Source organism: Lampris incognitus, chromosome 1, assembly GCF_029633865.1.
Source record: "Lampris incognitus isolate fLamInc1 chromosome 1, fLamInc1.hap2, whole genome shotgun sequence".
NCBI classification, from domain to species: Eukaryota; Metazoa; Chordata; class Actinopteri; order Lampriformes; family Lampridae; genus Lampris; species Lampris incognitus.
The window spans coordinates 33,029,264-33,050,782 of record NC_079211.1 but is presented as its reverse complement, the minus strand read 5'-3'; the positions used below and the strand labels follow the sequence as shown (position 1 = coordinate 33,050,782).

The window sequence follows — 21,519 nt, the reverse complement described above, 5'->3', positions numbered from 1 at the left end:
TCATCACTTTAAACCTGTTCAACTTCATATCTGGCTGTCTTACCCTGAGGTCAGAGTCAAAGGAATGAGACATGCAACAAAGATATCAAACAGAGGGACATACACACACACACACACACACACACACACACACACACACACACACACACACCTTGGCCCTCCCTGTAGCTCCCTCCTCCCTTTCATTAATGTTGTTCTCCCCCTTGGTGAGCTCAGTTGAATCTCATTAGTTCTTGGGTGGTCCAAGTCTGTGATCATTCCTCTGCTAGATCTGGACCTCAGCAGTCACTTTACAGTCAATCAAACATAATTAATTGTGCTACAAAGAGCGTCAAAACCCTTTGTCAAATGTATTTAGTCTCCCTAGAGAACACAGCTGCTCATTGACACAAACAGCCCGTATGGGGTTTGGTTGAGATAGTATCTTGATCTGGATTCTGGAAATTGGCATCACTAGCTAAATGGTATCCTGTGCACAGTTGCTCGATACTCTCTACAACTGTCGCTCAAAACGTTATGTAAGTGTCAAACAGCATCTTGCATTTATACATTGGCAAAAAAGTCCCATCGTCGCCACAGAAACTAGCAGCTATGCAATGTGGCAATGGTTTTGGTATTTCAAATTTGCTATTCAGTCAAAGTAGTATTTCAGAATTCTCTGGAATTCTGGAGGCACACAACATTTCCTGTCAAAAATTGCCCCTCCGCTCTGTTGAAAGTGTTAAGAGCAAGTATAAACTGAGTTAGTGAAAAAGAGGACACTGACATCAAGCTGTCCAGCTGTGATGAGAATCACCGGATGTATATATGTGGTCATCTCAGTGTGTTGTAGCACAGGCGGCTGGACATCCTTCCCACCTTATTATCAGCCTGCTTCAACAAAGTAGCCCTGGTGCAAACAGTCACATAGCTGTCTACTCGGTTGCAAGGATGAGCTCCCCTGCCCCCGTTGGCTCTGTGACATGTTGACCCCATGTGGTCCCCAGAATGTGTGTCATCTCAACATCTGTCAGTGTTGTGCTGGAGCTCTCCCTGGTGTGTTGACGGCGTTGCTGGGCAAACTAGCCAGAAGCAGTTGTTAGATGGTGATTGCAATATGGTAAATGAAGGGGAGGGTGGCCTGCAGACAGTACAAGTAAATGATGGAGGAGAAAGTGAAGTATGGTGACTGCTGCATTGCAAGCTTCCCCCTTAAACCCCCACTAAAAAATAAAAAATCTCACTCGGGGCCTGGCAGCATTCATCCAGATGGAGGGTTTATTTTTGTTTTTGTTTGTTTACTTATTCATGCATCCAGCTATTCGGGGCATCGCTGGGACTTTCGTCTCCACCACAGAATGCAAATCGCCGCTGAGGCTAATCCACTTTCATTTCTCTTGTGCAAACGTCTGATTTCTCTCTACCGCCAACCCACCCCCACCAACACTACCAGCCCCCCCCCCCCCGGTCTGTTGCGCTCAGGCAGTTATGCCATTCGTCTTCCTGTTTTTCAGGACACGGGCCCGGGTCTGCAGTGACCATGCAGGCCTCAGCTGCAGCTCTTGTGGCTACTTTGTGCATGGCCAAAGACGATACAACTCTCACCACCCACCCCTTCCCTTTTTCCTCCATCACGACCTTCTCTCTCTGCCATTTCGCTCCATTATTCCGCTGACCCCCTGGCGCCATGCTGGGGCCCATGAAGAGAGGAGAGGAGTCGCTGTGCTGCCATTCTCCTGAAATGAGGTGGATGTGGGAGCAGGGGTTATTGAATTAAGGAGGACATGAGTGGCTTTGCACATCAAGTTGTTACAGTAAAATGTTCCAAAAGAATCAGAAGGTATATTCATCTTTTTTTCTTTTTTTTTTTATTCAGGCATCATCCTCTGTCATCTATCGTCCTTTTTGATTCCTCTGTTCCACTAAATAGGACCTCAACCACTGACTTTTGTTATTTTGTATTTTTATGTATTTATTTTTTTTTTATAAATACATAAAAATAAATGTATTTATTTTCATGTATTTATTAAAAAAGTCTTTTTTTTTTTTTTACTCGCCCCCAACACGGAGTTGCACATAAATGTACACGTGCACGCACGCACACACAGACACACACACACACACACACACACATGCACACAAACAGTCAGGAATAGTGGCTGGAACCTGTCTGGAAAGTTTCTCAGGTCATTGTGTCACTGCTTTTGTCAGGGTTGGTTGGCGGGACTGCAGGGAAAGGAGGAATGGAGAGAGGGTGTGTGTGTGGGGGGGGGTGCATCTAACAGATGCACGGCCGTTGTCCTCCGGGCACTTGTGTTCCCTCCACTCTCTGTGGCAGTAACGCTCTCTGTCTTACTGGTGCCTCAGGAGCTGCTGGGGCTGGCTGTGCACAGGAGCGAGGGAGAGCCATCCCAGGACTGGTCTTTATGCTGGGGGGGCAGGGGGGTGAGGGTTGAATAGTGCAGGTGCTCGCATCTCGCATATAAGTCTCTAAGGCTGTGCCTGAATTCAGGTGCAAAAGGAGCCGAAAAAACAAACAAAAAGCAGGCGTATGAAAGGATTAGAATATGAGGGCGAGAGATGAGATTAGAAGAGAGTGGGGTTGTTACCTGTCCACCTGGCCGTACAGCAATCACCACCACCCCCTTCCCACGAGGCCTTTGTTTCACGGCTAATGCACCAGGTTAATTGCACAAGTGACTTTCTGTGGGGGAACAGATGGGCTCAAATGTGTTCAAAAAACAATCCTCAGCAGCAAACCAAAACCTTCGCAGTTTTGTTTTGTTTTGTTTTTTTCGTGTTGCTTTTTTTCTTTTTCTCCTGCTTTCATTACTCTGCTGTCCTCCCTCTTTCTCTGCTACGGCCGTGATGGCTGACCTGGGTGAGGGTAATCTCCAGCTGAGCGTCTCCCTCACAGTGGTTTCAGCTCATCGAGCGGAGGCCCGCGGAAGCTCTCGTTGCGTCTCATTCCAGTGCAGACTGGAAGAGGGGTTGGTCACTGGCAGGCTCACAGAAAGCAAATGAAAACTGTGTCGTAGACATGTTTCAAATTGCTTCGTTCTCTGACGTCAACCACTATATTTTAGAATAGGGGAGATCTCTATTGTAAATATTTAGAGGGACAAGACTCATATATCATGGAAGCCCTTACTGGCAAGTGAAAAAAAAAATTCTGGTGATCCATTTTCTACGTCTGATCTAAGCTATTTTCTGTCCTCAGTTCATAACTTAAGAACAGGTGGACGAATAAAGGTTTTGCCGGGATAATCTTTCTGTGTTCTTTTTTGTTTTCATCTGTGAAGCAGGTGGGGGGAAAAAAAGGTTTTGCCAGGTGAAAAATAAAGTTTTGCCGGGATCATTTTTCTAAGTTACTTTTTTTTTCATCTGTGAAAACAGGTGTTTGGTAGTTTTGGCAGGTGTTTTTTTTTTTGTCAGGATCATTTATAATTTTTCTGAGTGTTTGTTGTCGTAACACTTATTTCGGCCACATGATTTTTTTCCCCCCTCTGAAAACAGGTGGGAAAAAAGATTTAGCAGGTGATTTTTTCTTTTTTTGGGGGGGGGGGTCAGGATCATTTTTTATGTTTGTTGTAGTAATACTCATTTCAGCCACAGGGAGCTGAAGCGCACCACTACCCCATGTTCTAAATAGCCCAAAGAGCACCAATCGAGATTTCAATGTTGATATCTAGTTGAAAACTGAGTGATATTCGGTCTGAATGTCTAAAACCTCTTTTTGCCAGTTTATCAGCCACCTAAAATGCGGTTATAAGATCAATGTGTCACAAAACACACATTTTTCAATCATTTGTTCAGTTGTAGGTTGAAAGAGAGACGATGTTGATTAATGTGAGGGTTTTTCTTCAAAGTCATATTGCACTGGTAGGCGAAATGTGGTCTATACATAGACATAATTTCAACACATTTAATGTTTCATATGAAATGTCATAAATATGGAACTATATGCTGTGTGCTGCTGACAAGAAGCTCCCAGGACATCATAATAGGAGCAGTTCTATACATTAATGCCAAATAATTAATAAAGAGATGCTAAGATTTTCGTTGGGAGTGACGAAGAAGGACAGGATTAGGAATGAGCACATTAAAGGGACAGCTGAGGTTGGACGATTTGGAGACAAAGCAAGAGAGGCAAGATTGAGATGATTTGGACATGTGCGGAGGAGAGATGCTGGGTATATTGGGAGAAGGATGCTGAATATGGGGCTACCAGGGAAGAGGAAAAGAGAAGGTTTATGGATGTGGTGAGAGAGGACATGCAGGTGGCTGGCATGACAGGAAGAATCAGAGGACAGGAAGAGATGGAAACGGATTATCCGCTGTGGCGATCCCTAACAGGAGCAACCCAAAGATGAAGAAGAACTAATAAAGAAATTAAGAAATTAAAACTCACCTAGAAGAAAACTTGAATGCTTTGAGTCCTCCCAGTGAGCATTTTCCCATTGAAAAGACTTTGCCTAGTGAAATTTTTATTTTTGTACAATAAATTATACTTGTGTCTTACATTATGCTGTAAAAACAGTGTGTTCATACAGGAATCGGACCTGGGTCACCTGCAGGAAAAAAGCTTGGACTTGTGGACTGAGCTATTACAATATGCAAGTGATATGCCATATAGAGATTATAGCCTAGTTAATGCATTTTCTATGAAAATGCACCTTCCGAACAAACGCTTATAGCTGCATTAGTTATTTTATATTAATGTATAACAACTTCCATAAGAATGTCCTGGAAGTTTCCTGTTGGTAGCACATAGATTATAGTTCCATATTTATGACATTTTATAATTTTATATGAAACGTTAAATGTGTTGAAATTACATCTTCGTGTAGACCACATTTCGCCTTCCAGTGCAAGATGACTGGAGAACTACCTTCACACTAACCAATATCGTCTCTCTTTCAACACACAACAAATGATCAAATGATTAAACAAATTTGTGTTTTGTGACACGTCGATGTTGTAACCGCATTTTAGCTGGTTGAAAAGAGGGGGGAAAAAGAGGTCTTAGACGTTTAGACCGAATCACTAGATATTCGCTAGCAGATTCGCAACTAGATACTAGAATATCAACTAGAGATCAACATCGAAATCTCGGTTGGCGCTCACTCGGCTATTTAGAACATGGGGCAGTGGTGCACTGTGATGGAGTGGCAGCCTGTCCAGGGTGTCTTCCCGCCTGCCGCCCAATGACTGTTGGGGTAGGCTCCAGCATCCTGCGACCTGAATTCGGATAAGCGGTTGGGATAATGGATGGATGGGTGGTAGTGGTGCACTTCAGCCTCCTGTGACTGAAATGAGTATCACAACAAGCACAAAAAACGATCCTGACAACAACAAAAAAAAATCACCTGCCAAAACGTGTTTTGTTTTTTGTGGGGTTTTTTTTTCTTCCCACCTGTTTTTACTGATCGGGGGGGGGGGGGGAGTAACTTAGAAAAATGATCCTGGAATTTTATTTTTTTAATCCGGCAAAACCTTTTTTTTCCACCTGTGAAACAGGTGGGAAAAAAAGGAATTAAGGAACTTAGAAAGATTATTCTAGCGAAACCTCTTTTTTTCACTTTTTCTTAAGTCATAGACACAGGAGAAAAAAGCAATTTAAGTCAGACTTAGAAAATGGATCACCAGATTTTTTTTTCTCATTTGCCTCTCAGGGCTTCCATAATATATCATTGTGATACATGCCATTATGTCTGAGTGTTTATTTATGCTGCGATTATCATGCATTCTGTTTCAAATTTTGTGATTAACTTGCCACTGCTGCCATCGATGGTTCCCCTGGCAATGACATGTCATAAGTCGCCTTTTTCATTATGTTTTAGACACGGACACACACACACACACACACACACACACACACACACACACACACACACACACACACACACACACACACACACACACACACACACGTACATTGAACAGAAGCTTTTTTAGAATTCTTAGATTTCCTTGCCTCTCTTTTCTCCCAAGAATCATGAGGGCTGTATGTGAGCCATCAGAAAATGGAGTTCTCAATCGATCCACTGTGTTTTTTTCTCCGACCACAACATGGAGGAGATGACAGATAGCAAATTGAATTTATGAACAGGCTGTGTTGACACTGCTGCATAATTATAAGAATGCCATGCCTTTTGTGTTTAAAGAGGGAAGAATGGCCTTGCATTAGGATAGATCTGACACTTTTCTCCTCCGATAACAGTGAATAGCTAGTATGCTGCTCTGCAACATTGCTGTTGTTTCAAATTAGAAGGACTTACAGGATTTTAAGGTTACCGATCATAGAGTTGAACTTGCAGGTATACACAAGCAAGACTTCATATTTTGAATGGCTGAAGTGTTCTTTGATTCTGTATTTGTCCTTGACTCCAGAAGGAAAGTTAGAGTTAGTGATGGAGAATCTTGTTTGATGCATCGGCTGTCTGAAAAGCTTGGCTAGAAACCATCGTATCCTCTAACTGTTCTTGCTCGGAGCGGCCATGTGGATAGATCACACCCCTGACATCATTGGAAATACACATTCGCTCATTCAAACACACACATTCATGTTTGCACAAACACATGCCTGCCAAACATGATAACGCCCACAAATATGTGCTTGCATGCTCGTACAAATCCACATGCGTTGACATACACACACACACAAACTTGCCCTGAACTAGTCATATCAGTCTACTCCCCTGTTAGCTAAAATTATTCCATGGTGCTCTCTCAAATTTATGACACACATTTTTAATGGAAAAAAAAAACTATAAGCAACTTTTAGTATTGGTGGGAGTACCAGCTAACACTCACTTACCTGCTTGCATAGTGCTCTGTATGTTGTCGGAATAATTAAATGTCACAGGGCTCAGGCCGTCAAGTATCTGAGAGGAGGCTTTATGACTCTGTGCCTCACCTCGCTCCACTACTCCTTCTCAATGCCTCCATATGCACTGCTGTACCCTCAGATGCTCTCTTCACTTTTCTTCACTCTCCACCTCCCTTCCTGCCCCCCACCCCTCTCTTTCCTAATTCATTCTCTCTCTCCTTTCACCCTGCCTCACCTCCCTCACTACATAATTTGTTCCTCCCTTAACCAAGATTGACACTAGCTTTTGGCCCATTTTGCTGCCCCTCCTCCTCCTCCTCATCTTCTTCTTCATCTTCTTATTCCTCTTCCTCCTCCTCCTCTCCTTCTTCTTCAGCTTCTATTATTATTATATATTATCCTTTTCCCCTTTACCTTCTCCACTAGTGACTCTTAACTTTCTGGTCTGCCAGCCCCACCACTCCACTATCAGGTGTGTGATGGGGTTTTATTTTGCTTTGTGTCTATCCTTCTTTTTATGATCTGAAGTGTGAAGATTTTTTTCCCAAACCTGCTGAGAGCATATCACCCCTCTTATCCCTCCATATTAGAAAATGAAATCGTGCTGATTGTAAATATATTACAGACTGAGTCAACTCCGAGGGCTTTCTGTTACATTTGGCACCGCCTCAAGGTCCAGGTACCACCTGATATCCAGGAAAAGGGAGAGTGTGTGTGTGTGTGTGGGGGGGGGGGGTAATCAAAGGAGACATATGGAACAAGTACACCATCTCTCCCCGGGAGATAGTTTCACAGAGTGGTATTTCTGTTCTTAACGGTTTCACTATTTAAGAAAAAGTACCTAAAAGTGCAAAAGCCCAGCCATGTTTCCTTCTTACACTAGCTTTAATAAGATCATTAGAGGACCCCAGGGCTGTCTGTTGAGGTGCCCGCCAAGGTGTTTCATCACTGGGAGGGTTTGTCAATGTCTCGGGTCTTAGCCTATCTTAACTCATTTAGAAGGCAATTTCCTGTGAACAGGGGGGATCTTGCCTCTCGAGAAAGATTCGCAGGCATAAAAGGTTAGCTTTTCTGTAATTCCCTGGCATGCAATCTACCACTCCTACTAATGAGAAGCGGATGAATATTTGCCCTGGGTTTAACAGCTCAAAATACGACGAGTGCGAACTGCAGAAGCCAGGTAGAAAACCTTTTTTTGAAGTGGGCAGTGTTAGCTAATGAAGAAAGTTTGCTGCAAGGATTAAGGAAATAAGTATACTCAAATAATGTCACTTAGGGTTAGGGTTTTTTTTCCCCCTCTAAATGTGTATTCAGTCTTTTCGGTGCAGGCATGTAGAATTTTTCCACAGCTGTAAGAGTCCTGTAGGCCTGTAGTTTAAAGTCTCATCTCTTAGAGTGCCATGTGGAGAACAGAGGTCTGGCCTGCTTGAGTTGAAGCTGGGGCCCAACAGGACATAGTTAATGGAGCACTGGCAGGTGACTGGGGAGTATGTTTCCCATTTTAGTCATTTTGCTTCTTTGTGTCTGCAGTCCTCCCCCTGAACCCCAGTCTAGGATGGCTCCCAACTCCTGGTCATTACAGATGATGAATTGTGGTACAGTTAAGCTAGAAAGTAGGACAAATTGATCAAAGTGTCAGGTGCCCCCCGTGATGTCTAGGTCTCCAAGAAGAAGGTAGTGAGGAAGGAGCTGTCAAAAAGTTTCTGCTTTTCAAGGTGGCTGTAGATAAATGTTTACCTACCACTTAACACTTCCTGCCTTCTGTCTGGCTCACAATATGTCCTCGTTAGTCTACATATGGAGGAGGAGTGGCTAATGATCATTGTCGCTGATACTGTTATAGTGGCTGCTAGTGGTTTGCCATCTTGTTCTTGGAGGCCAGAGCAGGACAAACCCACGTTGCCCTTTTAAGCCAATGAGTTAGCTATCAGAGGTGTAGTGCTGCAATTTGAGATAAGCACTGCTTGGCTGAGCTTTGGTTTTGTTCTGTTGTGATAAAGCTGGTCTAATTAAACTCGATTTAATCAGGATTGCTTTTAAGCACAACACATAGCGGGAACACATACTTTGATTTCAAAGTAGCCCTTGGGAAGGACTTGAGAAAGAAAGGGAAAGCATAAGATACAGTTTCAAGAGCAAAAAATTAGTATGAGTACAGATGAGTTTTTCTTTCTTTCTTAATTTGCATAAGATGCATTTCTATTCTTAGAAGTCCTGTCTTTTGTTTCCCTTTGTAAACATTTGCAGGTTGGATAGCTTTGTAGCTGGAAGAGAAAAGGAAAAATACAAGCAGCCATGACTCTCTGCAGTAATGGCAAAATATGTGGCATTTCCTCAAATTAATTATGTAGTGGTGTCAACATGTTCTACTCATAAATTCAATTTGCCTGACTGTCTCTTTGAACATATGCGGGAAACAAAAGATTGATCACCCCACTTTCTGAGAAAGTACTCGGTAGTGAAAGCAGCAGTCATCTCTAGTTATTTCCAAACATTTCACCTCAGCCTTAGCAATGGTGAAAAAAAGATACCCAGGCCTTGATGGTAAATACAGGGGGAGCGCTAATTCACTCATGTATGTAAAAAGATTGATGCCCAAGTCGTTGGCTCCTCAATAAGTCACCCTAATGATCCAAGTTTAAAATACTGCCTGAATGATAAAGAGTGTGCCCCACTGACTCATTAGTATTGGGGAGTAAAGATAGATGACCCAGATATAGGATCTAAGCTTATTTTTGAACCCCTCTGCCATATACCGGATACGCACTAAGGGCCCAAGTTGCAGTACCGCTGACCTCGCTGCATTGCCACTGCCTCCTTCCTTTCCGTTCCTTGTTCCCCACTGCCCCCAGGTCTTTGGTTTCATGGCTCCATTCCGTAGCTGCAGTGGTGGGCCAGGCGAAGGTTTTTTGAAAGCCAGTCGCAGTGTCATTGACGGAACAATGATAGAGAGCCCGGGTATTGAGCGGCTCCACACTAAATCTTGGTAAAGAGCACTTAGCTCCCATGCGTTAGCCACAGAAAGAATATCTGTCAATGGCCATCAGTGAATGCTTTCATCCTGGGGCTCCTCTGCCTGTATTAGCCACTAAGCTCTCAGTATATTTTTCCTCCTCCCCAACCGTTCACTGGAGAGAGGAGGAGTGCCTGAGTGACAGGCCTCTGCCTTAAAGCTGATGCACCCTTTAATAGGCTTGTCTATATTGTGAGATTCGTTCAGTTCTCTCTCTCTCTCTCTCTCTCTCTCTCTCTCTCTCTCTCTCTCTCTCTCTCTCTCTCTCTCTCTCTCTCTCTCTCTCTCTCTCTCTCTCTCTCTCTCTCTCTCTCTCTCTCTCTCTCTCTCTCTCTCTCTCTCTCTCTCTCTCTCTCTCTCTCTCTCTCTCTCTCTCTCTCTCTCTCTCTCTCTCTCTCTCTCTCTCTCTCTCTCTCTCTCTCTCTCTCTCTCTCTCTATCTATCTATCTCTCTGCTGTCCTGTACGGTGTTGTTAGAGTGCTTGTGCAGATAAAGGCATTCTGTCCCATCCACAGTAGACAGGAGGCTAAAGTTTAATCCTGAGGCAGCCAAGTCCTTGTGCACGTTCGTCTATCTGCATTTGTGGCTCTTTATCATTTTAATATCAGACAGTTAATGTACTGTATTTATATCTGTGGTAATATGCTGTTCAGCCTTTATATGGACATGTCATATTAATGGCAACAGTGATTTGTAACATTCCCTTGTTTCCTGATTTGTTTTTTCTCCTACAGAGGGTGATGAAACTGGTGTGATGGACAGCTTGATGGAGGCTCTGCAGTCTGGAGCAGCCTTCCGTGATCGACGAAAACGGACCCCACGCAATGGTAAGACAGTAGAAACCCATGCTGCCCTGAAGCGTCATTTCCTTCTTCCCTCACTCCCATCTGGCTGCTGAAGAGCTGTCGCACTACATTTACATTGAACCTGATATAATCATGGCTATCCTCAGTCAACTTCAGTGTTAAAGGAATGTTGCTCCCAAGACTATACATAATATCAATGTGAATAATTTCCTGTGGCATAGGCCTCAGTGTGTGTATGTCTTGTTTGTGTATGTCTTGTGTGTGTGTGTGTGTGTGTGTGTCTGTTCCTCTGTATGTGCATTTGTGATGTCATCTGTTATTCTATAGCTTGCTGTGAGAATCATAAACCAAAACATTGACTGATATAAGTGTCCAAACTTACACTTGTGCACTCATACACATGCACATATATACACTGATGACCCAAAACATTATGACCACCTGCCCAATATGCTGTTGGTTCTCTGTGTGCCGCCAAAACAGTGCTGACTCCCAGCAGCATGGACTCTACAAGAACCCTGAAGGTGTCCTGTGGTATCTGGCACCAAATCATTCGTATCAAATCCTTCAAGTCCTGTACGTTGCTAGGTGAAGCCGCCATGGATTGGAATTGTCGGTCCAGCACATCCCACAGATGCTCAACTGGATTGAGATCTTGAGAGTTTGGAGATCAGGGCAACACCTTGAACACTTCATCATGTTCCCCAAGCCATTCCCGAACAATGTGTGCAATATGGTAGGACGCATTATCCTGCTGAAAGAGGCCACTGCCATCACCATTGCCATGAAGGGGTGTATCTGGTCTGCAACGATGTTTAGGTAGGTGGCACATGCCAAAGTAACATTCACATGAATGCCAGGACCCAGAGTATCCCAGCAGAACATTACCCAGAGCATCACTCCCTCCACCTGCTTGTCATCTTCCCATAGTGCATTCTGGTGCCATCACTTCCCCAGGTAAACTGCGCACACATACACGGCTATCCACGTGATCTAAAAGAAAATGGGACTCACTGGACATGGCGACCTTATTTTACTGCTCCAAGGTCCAGGTCCAACGCTCACGTGCCTATTGTAGGCACTTTCGATGGTGGATAGGGGTTATCATGGGCACTCTGACCAGTCTGTGGCTATGCAGCCTTATACGCAACAGGGTGATGCACAGTGTATTGTGACACATTCCTCCCATAACTATCATTAAAATGTTCTTTGACTTGTGGCACAGTAAACCTTCGTTCAGACCAGACAGGATTGCCCTCATTGCCCTTGTGCATCGATGACCCTTGGGCACCCAACCTCCTCGGACCACTGTCGGTAGGTACTCACCACTGCTGACCGGGAGCACCCCACAAGCCTTGCCATTTCAGAGATGCTCTGACGCAGTCGTCTGGCCATAACAATTTGACCCTTGTCAAAGTCGTTCAGGTCTTTACTCCTGCCCCTTTCTCCTCCATCCAACACGTCGACCACAAGAACTGATTATTCGCTTACCATCTAATCTACCCGGACCTTGACATGTGCCCTTGTTTGGAGATGATCAACCTTATTCTGTTCACCTGTGAGTGGTCATAATGGTTTGGCTTATCAGTGTATCAACACTAATGCAAATACAGTCAATACAACAAGTACACAAATTGAAGTTCATCTGAGAATTATTGTTCCTTTGTCATTCATAAGGCACCGAACACAATATGGCCATGCTGGCTGTGGCTTGATCAAGACTGATTCAGACTCGTCTGAGTATTAACACATTCCATTTTGCCACGATGAATGCCCAATGCTCAGGGGAGTACCACCTGGTCGGGGTGCCTGGGTCAATTGAAATGCAAGTTGGAGTTGGGCTGGAGAGCAACAGGTGCTGCCATCTCCAGATTGGCACTTATGGTGGACCACATGGTGTGAAACAAGTACAGATTTGGTATGCTCCCACAACACATTTGTGAGATGACATGTAAGCTTAGTTAAATGCCACTTTGTCTGAATAGGATCGCAGCTTTTTGGCTCACCAGTTAGCAATGCTGTGTGACTTGCTAGTGAACTGCAGGTTTTTAGCAGATATTGCTTGAATCAAATATAGATTCAACTTGTAATATTTTAGATATTACATTATATGACTGTTTCACTGCAGCCCATTCAAAAAACAACAACATAATGTCAAAGAATCCAGAGGTTATTTTGTTTTGTACTGTTATGAGAATAGGCTCCACAATCCCCTCGACCCTGAGAGCAGGCTAAGCGGTTCAGCTAATGGATGGATGCATTCCATCGATATAAAATATCATTGTTGTGGGAGTTGTGCAAACTCACAGCAAAGGTAAAGGTGAAAACTTTTTTTAATCAATCATAGGATTTATTTTATTTATTAGATATAATACAGCAAAAGTAGACTCATTCTTGACTACTATTTTCAAGTGCTACACACAATGATGAAAACTGAAAGTAAACAGGAAAGAAGTCTCTTACAAATCTATGATATGACGGTGCTCAGGTTAAAGGATGCAATCCATGATTCTGCTTGAGATACACAAGGGAATGCATTTTTTATTTTATTTATTTTTTTATTCTAGTAACGTCGCATATATTCTCCACCAAACAAGATCATTTCAGATTTCTAGTGAACCAGATCTACATTACTTTTATGCACTAAAGTAATGTAAAGTAAATAATGAATTAGTTCCATCCATCCATTATCCAAACTGCTTATCCTGCTCTCAGGGTCACAGGGATGCTGGAGCCTATCCCAGCAGTCATTGGGCGGCAGACAGGGAGACACCCTGGACAGGCCACCAGGCCATCACAGGGCCGACACACACACACACACACACACACACACACACACACACACACACACACACATTCACTCAGGGACAATTTAGTACGTCCGATTCATCTAACCTACATGTCTTTGGACTGTGGGAATTAAATGTATTAATTAAATTGAATACTTTACTGAATAACATATAATAAATGAAAAAATAATATAAATAATAACAATAATAATAAATATAAATAAATATAATATAACTAATGATTTACTGAAAAATAATGAATTTAATGAATAAGGAAGAAAATTAATGAATTATTTCATATCATAAAATGTTAGCATTATCAACTTACATTTTTACTCTTTTGTATCTATAGACTTAAAAGTTATAATATGCAAAGAGAGGCTGTTCAGTCTTTGCCTAGTTCATGTGTTTTGGTTTGATTCACTCTGTTTATAAAGGACACATATGGCAGGAATCCAGGAGCGGCCGAATGTTGAAATGGCAAGTGCAGACCCTTGGTGTAGACAGTCACTGCCCACCCTGGCAGCTCATATGGTAAAATTGGATCAATACAGAGATTAGCATGGGAAGTCCTACCCTGCATGATTGTTTGATTTATGTTTGGCAATGCAAGGGTACCTAGTTGGCCAGGTGGGGGCACATGGCCAGGACAAATCGGTTAGACCCTTTCCCTGCTGCCTGGGTCGTTGAGGGTTCCTTCTCCCTGCCAAGCCTTACTTAATGCTGATTTTTACATCTCTAATGTAATTGATCATGCAGTCTCATATGGGATAGTTCCAACATACAGATTTAATACACATAAAATTCATTCAGTGTTTTACACTGTAACCACTCACATAGCAACATTGTTTTTTAATCACACTCTGACAGACCAAGGAGTACTAAGCAGCAAGCCAGCTGCCGCAGTGTCGCTAATTACCTTTGTTAGTATGCACTGGGACGTAATATGTGTGGCATTATGTCTTACCAATCTCTCATCTGGGTCCTCAACCAGTCATCTTTTATGTCACAGTGTGTAGGCAATGGACACACACACACCAGAACTACCAGATAGAATCTGATACACATGCAGACACACACACGTGTGTGTGTGTTGGCCCTGTGTGATGATCTGGTGGCCTGTCCAGGGTGTCTCCCCACCTGCTGCCCAATGACTGCTGGGTTAGGCTCCAGCATCCTGTGACCCCAACTGGGATAAGCGGCTTGGATAATGGATGGATGGATGGACTCGCCCCCTCGCTGGGATGGTGGACTAAAAAAGTTCTTACCTGCAACCTTAACAGATAATTCAGCTGGTCTTTGGCCATTCAGCTGAATGAGAGTTGCATTATCCTGTAGCATATTTGCAGTTCCAAATGTTATTTGGTGACTGAAAATAAGTTATATATACGAAAGTCTGATAGATTATGTTGATAGCAACATAACCTTGACAAATATTGCAGTTGGCTGCACACAACATTAAGTTTCAGGGATTATCAACATTTAAACTGCTCAACTGCTCTGCAGGTCTCAGTCCCTCAAAGAGATTGTGTCATGGAGATGATCAGCACACAATTTTGGCAACTTCGACTTTAATGTGATCAAAGCTATTATTTGTCTTCTACTTAGGGATGGATTAATATTGATTCTATCCAGTGTCTTCTGCACACTATAACCTGAAAATGAATTGCAAAAGTAAAGAAAACACTCGGCACCCTGAAATCAAACATGTCACTGCTGATGAGCTTGGTATACCTAAGTAAACAAAACCCGGATAAAAACACTTAAACATGCATTGTAAACATAGTTTATTTAGACTTCAGAAAATCATTTAGACTTTAGTATAGCTATAAAAAATGTTCCCCCAAGAGAATATTTGCCAACAGCCCCTGGCTCCCTTTATGTACAGCTCACACACACACACACACACACACACACACACACACACACACACACACACACACACACACACACACACACCCATCTGTGCACACTTACACACAGACTTCTGTTTGTACTTGCATGTTTTCCTAAAATTTCTCTTCATGTCAGCAGGGCTCATCATAGAAGCATCAGCGAGTTATGCAGATAAACACGTTTGTGTGTGTGTGTGTGTGTGTGTGTGTGTGTGTGTGTGTGTGTGTGTGTGTGTGTGTGTGAGAGAGTCAGTGCCCAGTGCACCCGAGGGTGCAGACACCCTGTATTGTGCCAACACTTTCAGAGTGGTTAAATGGTGCCAAACAACTGAAATGACTCATTACTGATGGCCCTCTCTCTCTCTCTCTCTCTTTTTCCTTTTCCTTTTCATCCTTCCCTTTCTCTTGTTTGTTTTTGTTTTGATTTTTTTTTCCTCCACTCCATCATTGTTGCAGGTGATCAAAGTCCCTCCAGTCCAGGCTCTCGGTGGCCGGGTGTTAACCATGGTAACAGAACCCTAGGTCTGTGCATTTAACTCCCCACCCGCTCGTAGCCCCAGATCCCCCATGCACCACCCTGTCTCCTCCAGCACCTTTCCTGGCTGAATAACCCACACGTCCCTCCACTTGGAGCAGTTGAGCTGAGCTGGTCTAACCCGTGCTGAATGGCTGCATTCAGCGTTTGCACAGGGATAGGGATGCTTAAGCTTCAAAAGGCTACAGGTGTACCACTGTTGAAGCTGGCCTTCTGCTGGCCCTTTGATCTTAAATGTTTAATCTGGTAGCACCCGCTCTAATAGTAGTGTTAGCACTCTGATGTAACAGCTTTCAGCTCACTCAGCATTGTCTCTGTGGTGTGGAGCAGCTGCTGTGCTCAACTTACTGGCTTCACCCTCCTCTAGGCTTATGCCAATAGAGCATGATATCACCTCCTGCCCTGTGGCCATGTGTAGGAAGTGTTCTGCTAGAGAGGTTTGTGCAGCTCCACCCCTTCCTTTATGTGTCTTCTTTTCTCACTCTTTTATTTTCCAGCCCTGGTATTTGTCTTATAAATGTCAAACCGATGTGCAACAGTACCCCAGAAATACTTCCTTCTAATGGATCCTTGCCTTGTTATGCTCTGGCCTGCTTTGAAGCAACCTCAGTTTAAAGTGGCTCACGTGACCACCTTAGCAAGTTGCGTCTGTGTGTGCTGCAACTGATGCGGCATTTTATGCATTTCATTTTTTTTTCATTCTCAGTATTTATGCGTGTTTTACTGTGGACTGTGTTTAAGATTGTGTGTTTAGAGGAGTTTAGATTGCTGGAATGTGTGTGGGCAATGTATAATGTCTGCGATAATGCAAAACAACACTGGGGATTGACATTGGCACAGCTTAATTTTCCAATCTGCAAAATGTATCATTATTCAAACAAATGAACAAAAGTTTGTGCAGCATTATCAGGAAGGAGATTATAATCTCAACATCAGTTTAGCTGTTGAACTCTTATTTGCCCAGCTTCCCTATAGCTATATAAGTCAATCTATCTGCAAATGTGGGACTGCGCATTATAAGCTCCCATTGGTATTTTGCTTGGGTTTACGTGTTGTGCATTGTGCTGAATATATTGTATGTATTTGACTTACCCGCTGCTTGTGTGATTTTTGGACGTGCAAGAATCCTTCGCACCCGTCACTTCTCTTTGCATGGCATTGTTCAACAGAGTCCTCCCAATGCACAAAGTGTTTTTCCAAAACACGTCTGCACCCTGCAACAATAAGAAATTCTTGTGCTACCAGAATGCATTATGTTCTGAATGTTCTCTGTATTTCTTTTCTTTCTTTCTTTTTTTCACGGAGCCTGCACTGTAGTTTGATAAACAGTTGCATGGATTCCCTGGTCTGAGTTGACGAGAAGTTACGTTGTGAATAAGTTCTAGAAAAGAATGTAGCAGCGTAATACATTTAGGGAAACTTGTATCTTTTCGGGAGTAAAATCAGAAAGGACGCTGCCTATGAAAAGAAGCATTTAAGTTTACCAGCGATGTAAGACTCAGAAAAACAAGGCATGTCAAAACTGCTGAAAGCAGTCACAAGGGGCGTTTCTGTTGTGAGTGCATTGCAGAAAAATACCAACTTTTGAGATTCAGTGTTTTGACAAAAGTGATGTAATTTCGGGGGCATCTGCGTAGCGTAGTGGTTTATTCTGTTGCCTACCAACACGGGGATCACCGGATTGAATCCCCGTGATACCGCAGGCTTGGTCGGGTGTCCCTACAGACACAATTGTCCGTGTCTGCGAGTGGGAGGCTGGATGTGGGTATGTGTCCTGGTTGCTGCACTAGCGCCTCCTCTGGTCGGCCGGGGCGCCTGTTCGGGGGGGAGGGGGAACTGGGGGGAATAGCACGATCCTCCCACATGCTACGTCCCTCTGGCGAAACTCCTCACTGTCAGGTGAAAAGAAGCAGCTGGCGACTCAGCAAGTATCAGAGGAGGCATGTGGTAGTCTGTAGCCCTCCCTGGATCGGGGTGGAGCAACGATCAGTGATGGCTTGGAAGAGTGGGGTAATTGGCCAAGTACAACTGGGGAGAAAAAAGAGAGGAACCCCCCCCTCAAAAAAAAAAGTGATGTAATTTCCAAATCGGCCCAATACTACTAAGTTTTAATTAGCATTTCTTTGCCGTGCTCTAATGCGCTACATAGTTTGCAGCTGATCACGTTGTGATTCAGGCACTGATGGTATTTCAGCCCCTGATTTTCCACAAGAGAAGGTTCTCTTAGCAGTAATATCACACTGTGCAGAATCTGTTTGCGCCTGCTTGTCATGTCTGTTGTAATCTCACGCTTTAAAGCTTGATTAGCCTCCTGTCATCCTCAAATGAGCACTGCGCTCCACACCAGAGAGGGAGTCTGAGCCGCACAATCGCCTCCTTACGTCGGAGGAGTTCATTTAAACTCAGCACGGCATTATTCGCCGCCCTTTAGGTTAAACTGTGCTCCAGCGCACTTCCTCAAGAGTCGGAGCCGAGCACAATTCCAGCTGCCGTCAATCACAATTACACCCAATTCCAGAAGCATTTCCTATTTTCTTGTCTCCATTTTGTATAAGATTGAAACCCAACACAAGAGGCCATAGTCGTGTGTTATGCAATTACACCAGACAGTCCTAATTCTGCAGACAGAAACTGGATGGATTGATAAGAGCCACTGGAGCCAGGCTTCTGTTATGGGCTCACTCTCATTGCAGGCAGACAATGTATTTTGTCCATTTGAATCAAATTGGCTGGATGGTGTACATTGCAGACTGTTTTTTCCTGAGGCAGTTTGTGCATCAAAATTGAGCTCAGTTGAATAAAAGCAGCAACAAAAAAAAAAAACAAGTTACTTTTCCTCCATACCCTTTTCCCTTTCTGGTGAGCCCTGGGTATCTGGAAGGAGATTGGTGAGTAGAGAGCACAAGCCCCTTGTACATTCTGACTCATTGATTTTTTTTTCTTCCTGTGATGAAAGCCGCAGACTCGGTATGTCTCTCCTACAGGGGGGGCATCCCCAAAGACACATCAATCAGTTATCAAAGGGATCCATGCCAATCTCATTTATTTACTGCCTTTCCAAAGTCATTAAGATCCCACGCGGAGGTCTCGCTCTCCTTTCCTCCCTCTGCTCCACTCTCCTGCTTCACCTTCACAGACCAGTCCATCAAAAGTTCCCCGCTCCGTTCAAGACTCCGAGCCCAATAAGCACCTCTTTGACATTGACCAGAGAAGGATCATCTCATCCTCGCCCCCATTAAAAAAAAAAAAAGAAAAAAAAAGGATGCGGTGATATAATGCTTGTCCGAGCTACAAGATTTCCATCCTACCACCTCGCTCCCTGCAAGCCTCACAGTTAATTTGGCTGGTCAGGCCAGAGAGTGGTCCCCCTGTATGTTTAATGAAGATTAAATTACCTATTTTCTCTCATAAAATTTTAAAGGCAGAAAGGGGATGAATCTGCTAAGAGGCAAATGAAAGGGCCAGAGTGAAGTGGCATAAGGAGGCGAGGCAGACAAAGATAAAGGGTTTTCTCCCTGTTCCTTTATTATCCATCCCAGCCCCAATCATGTCATAAAAGATCTTTTAATACCTTTACTTATTACCCTCTGTTTGTTATCCATGTGACCCCCGAAGAAGACGGCCACGTTATGTTCAGCCTAGGAGCTGTTACCTTTACCTCGCCTCTGATGGGGGCGAAAATCGTACATTTGTTTCTTAAGCTATAATGTGGGAATCGATAACAATCGTTAATTCCCAAAGCAATTAATTTGCTCACACATAGTGTGTTGTGCGCTGTACCCATCACTTTGTTTCTCTCTTCTTGTTTGTCTACCTGTCTTTGTCTTTGTCTGCCTGGCTTTTGTTCTCCTAGCACACAATCACACATGCTTAATTACACACACACACACACATGCACACACACACACACACACACATGCACACATGGATGGAAACACACACGTACGCACACATGCACACACAGACGGGGACACACACACACACACACACACATGCACGCACAGATGGACAAACACATATGCACACATGCACACATGCACACATGGACAGACACACACACATATGCACACATGCACACACGGATGCACACACACATACACACACATTTAATTTCCCTCTTGCACATGCATGCACATCTGTACAAATACAAATATAACACACACACACACGCACACAGGAATCGGGAATGTGTCACTCATGTGGTAGATGTGTGTTACTGCAGCATGGTTTTTCAGTGTAGGGTTCCTTAAGCTCTTGGTTGCCAGTGGCTTCGAGCTCCCACTTCTGGGTGTTGATAGATGTTATTCATCGGGGTGGCCCCAGGGCACTCCTAAAGGAAACAGCGCTAACGTGATTTGGGGTGAGGAGACCCAGAGGGTGTCAGTGCTTCAAGCCATGGCTTGGTAGATGTGAGATATCAATAGAGTGGAAGGGAGCAGGGCTCTGTAAAGATGTGCTGCTTGAAACCTATCACCTGCGCCACATAGATAAGGATATTTATCAGCAGCCAAAAGGGAAAGGCTGATGGGAAGGGACTGAAGCATGGACAGCCACTCCATTTCCAATTTGATGTCCAAGGGCATAGTCAAAGCCATTCACGCTCCCATTGACCCCTCAGCAGTTCTCTCTGGACCTGGTCATTATTCACCTTAGACAGAAAAAAGCATTGCAGAAACACAGGAAGATTTTATGGAGGGTTTGAGCACCCTTGTTGCATAATTGATCTGTTGTTAGACCTGAACAGAACACAGTAAAGTAAGCCGCCTGTGACACGGATCCATTTTTAGAGGATAAATCAAACCTCACTATGGGCAGATGTCTTGTAGACACCGGCGGTCTCTCCCCCTTGCCCCAGCTATTGAGTGTCTTGTAACCCCCTTGCTGTTTAATTTCAAAAGAAGCTGTCTTCTCTGTGTACGTGGCATCAAAAAGGGCCCCTGCTGGATCCCCTCCTAGTGCCACCACCTTTCTTTTATGCTTCAAGTACATCTATCATGCTGAGCCCCTCCTGCCTACAGTGCCACCGACTTTTTTTTTTTTTTGGGAGAATAATTCACTGCCCTAGTTCTGAAATTCACTCCGCTCTCAACATCTATGTACAGTATCGTCCTCTCTCTGCAGGTACAGGGTTCCGCTGATGTGAGATTTATTCAGCCCTCCCGCTCAGTGGACCATCAACGAACAACTGAAAAGCAAAAAAAAAAAAAAAATCTCTATAACTTCACTTCTTCAATATTATCTCGCAGCTTTTTTTTTTCTTACCCACTTTCCAAACACTATTGGCTTTCAAGTATGTGGGCAGTTATGAAAGGTCATCCAAAGTGTAAATTGTCAATACTGGATCAATTTTGGGAGGGCAAATATTCTTCGGGGGCCCCATAATGGACAATTTTATCTTATTTTTACCCAGGGCACATTCACACAATGGAATTGATAGCATTCATTGTTTGATGAATTCCTAATAGACCTATAACTCTCAGAGCCTAAACCCCAAGAAATGCCTTTGAAAACCAAATACGGGGGAGGCAGTTGAACAACCATCCCCCGGGCTGAAAAATGGCCCTCATATTATTCCAATGGAATCCCACCCCAGCTACCATGCTTAGCTCTGAAGGATGGGTAACTTAGACTGGTTGAATTAAACCTTATTTATTGCTTATTAAGCACACA

General features: G+C 43.7%; 1 protein-coding gene across 5 annotated transcripts in view; it reads left to right on the top strand.

Moving 5' to 3' along the window:
- diaph2 (diaphanous-related formin 2) overlaps nucleotides 1–21,519 on the top strand; it is a 621,385-nt gene that overhangs the window by 543,425 nt on the left and 56,441 nt on the right. For 4 of the 5 annotated variants that reach the window (XM_056275983.1, XM_056276006.1, XM_056275999.1 and 1 more), the window contains one exon: nucleotides 10,559–10,808. In XM_056275983.1, coding sequence (XP_056131958.1) covers nucleotides 10,559–10,722 — 164 coding nt within the window. In that variant the 3' untranslated portion in view covers nucleotides 10,723–10,808. Of the gene's footprint in view, nucleotides 1–10,558; nucleotides 10,809–21,519 lie in introns of those variants that run through there. The other variant, XM_056275993.1, reaches the window with a different exon arrangement.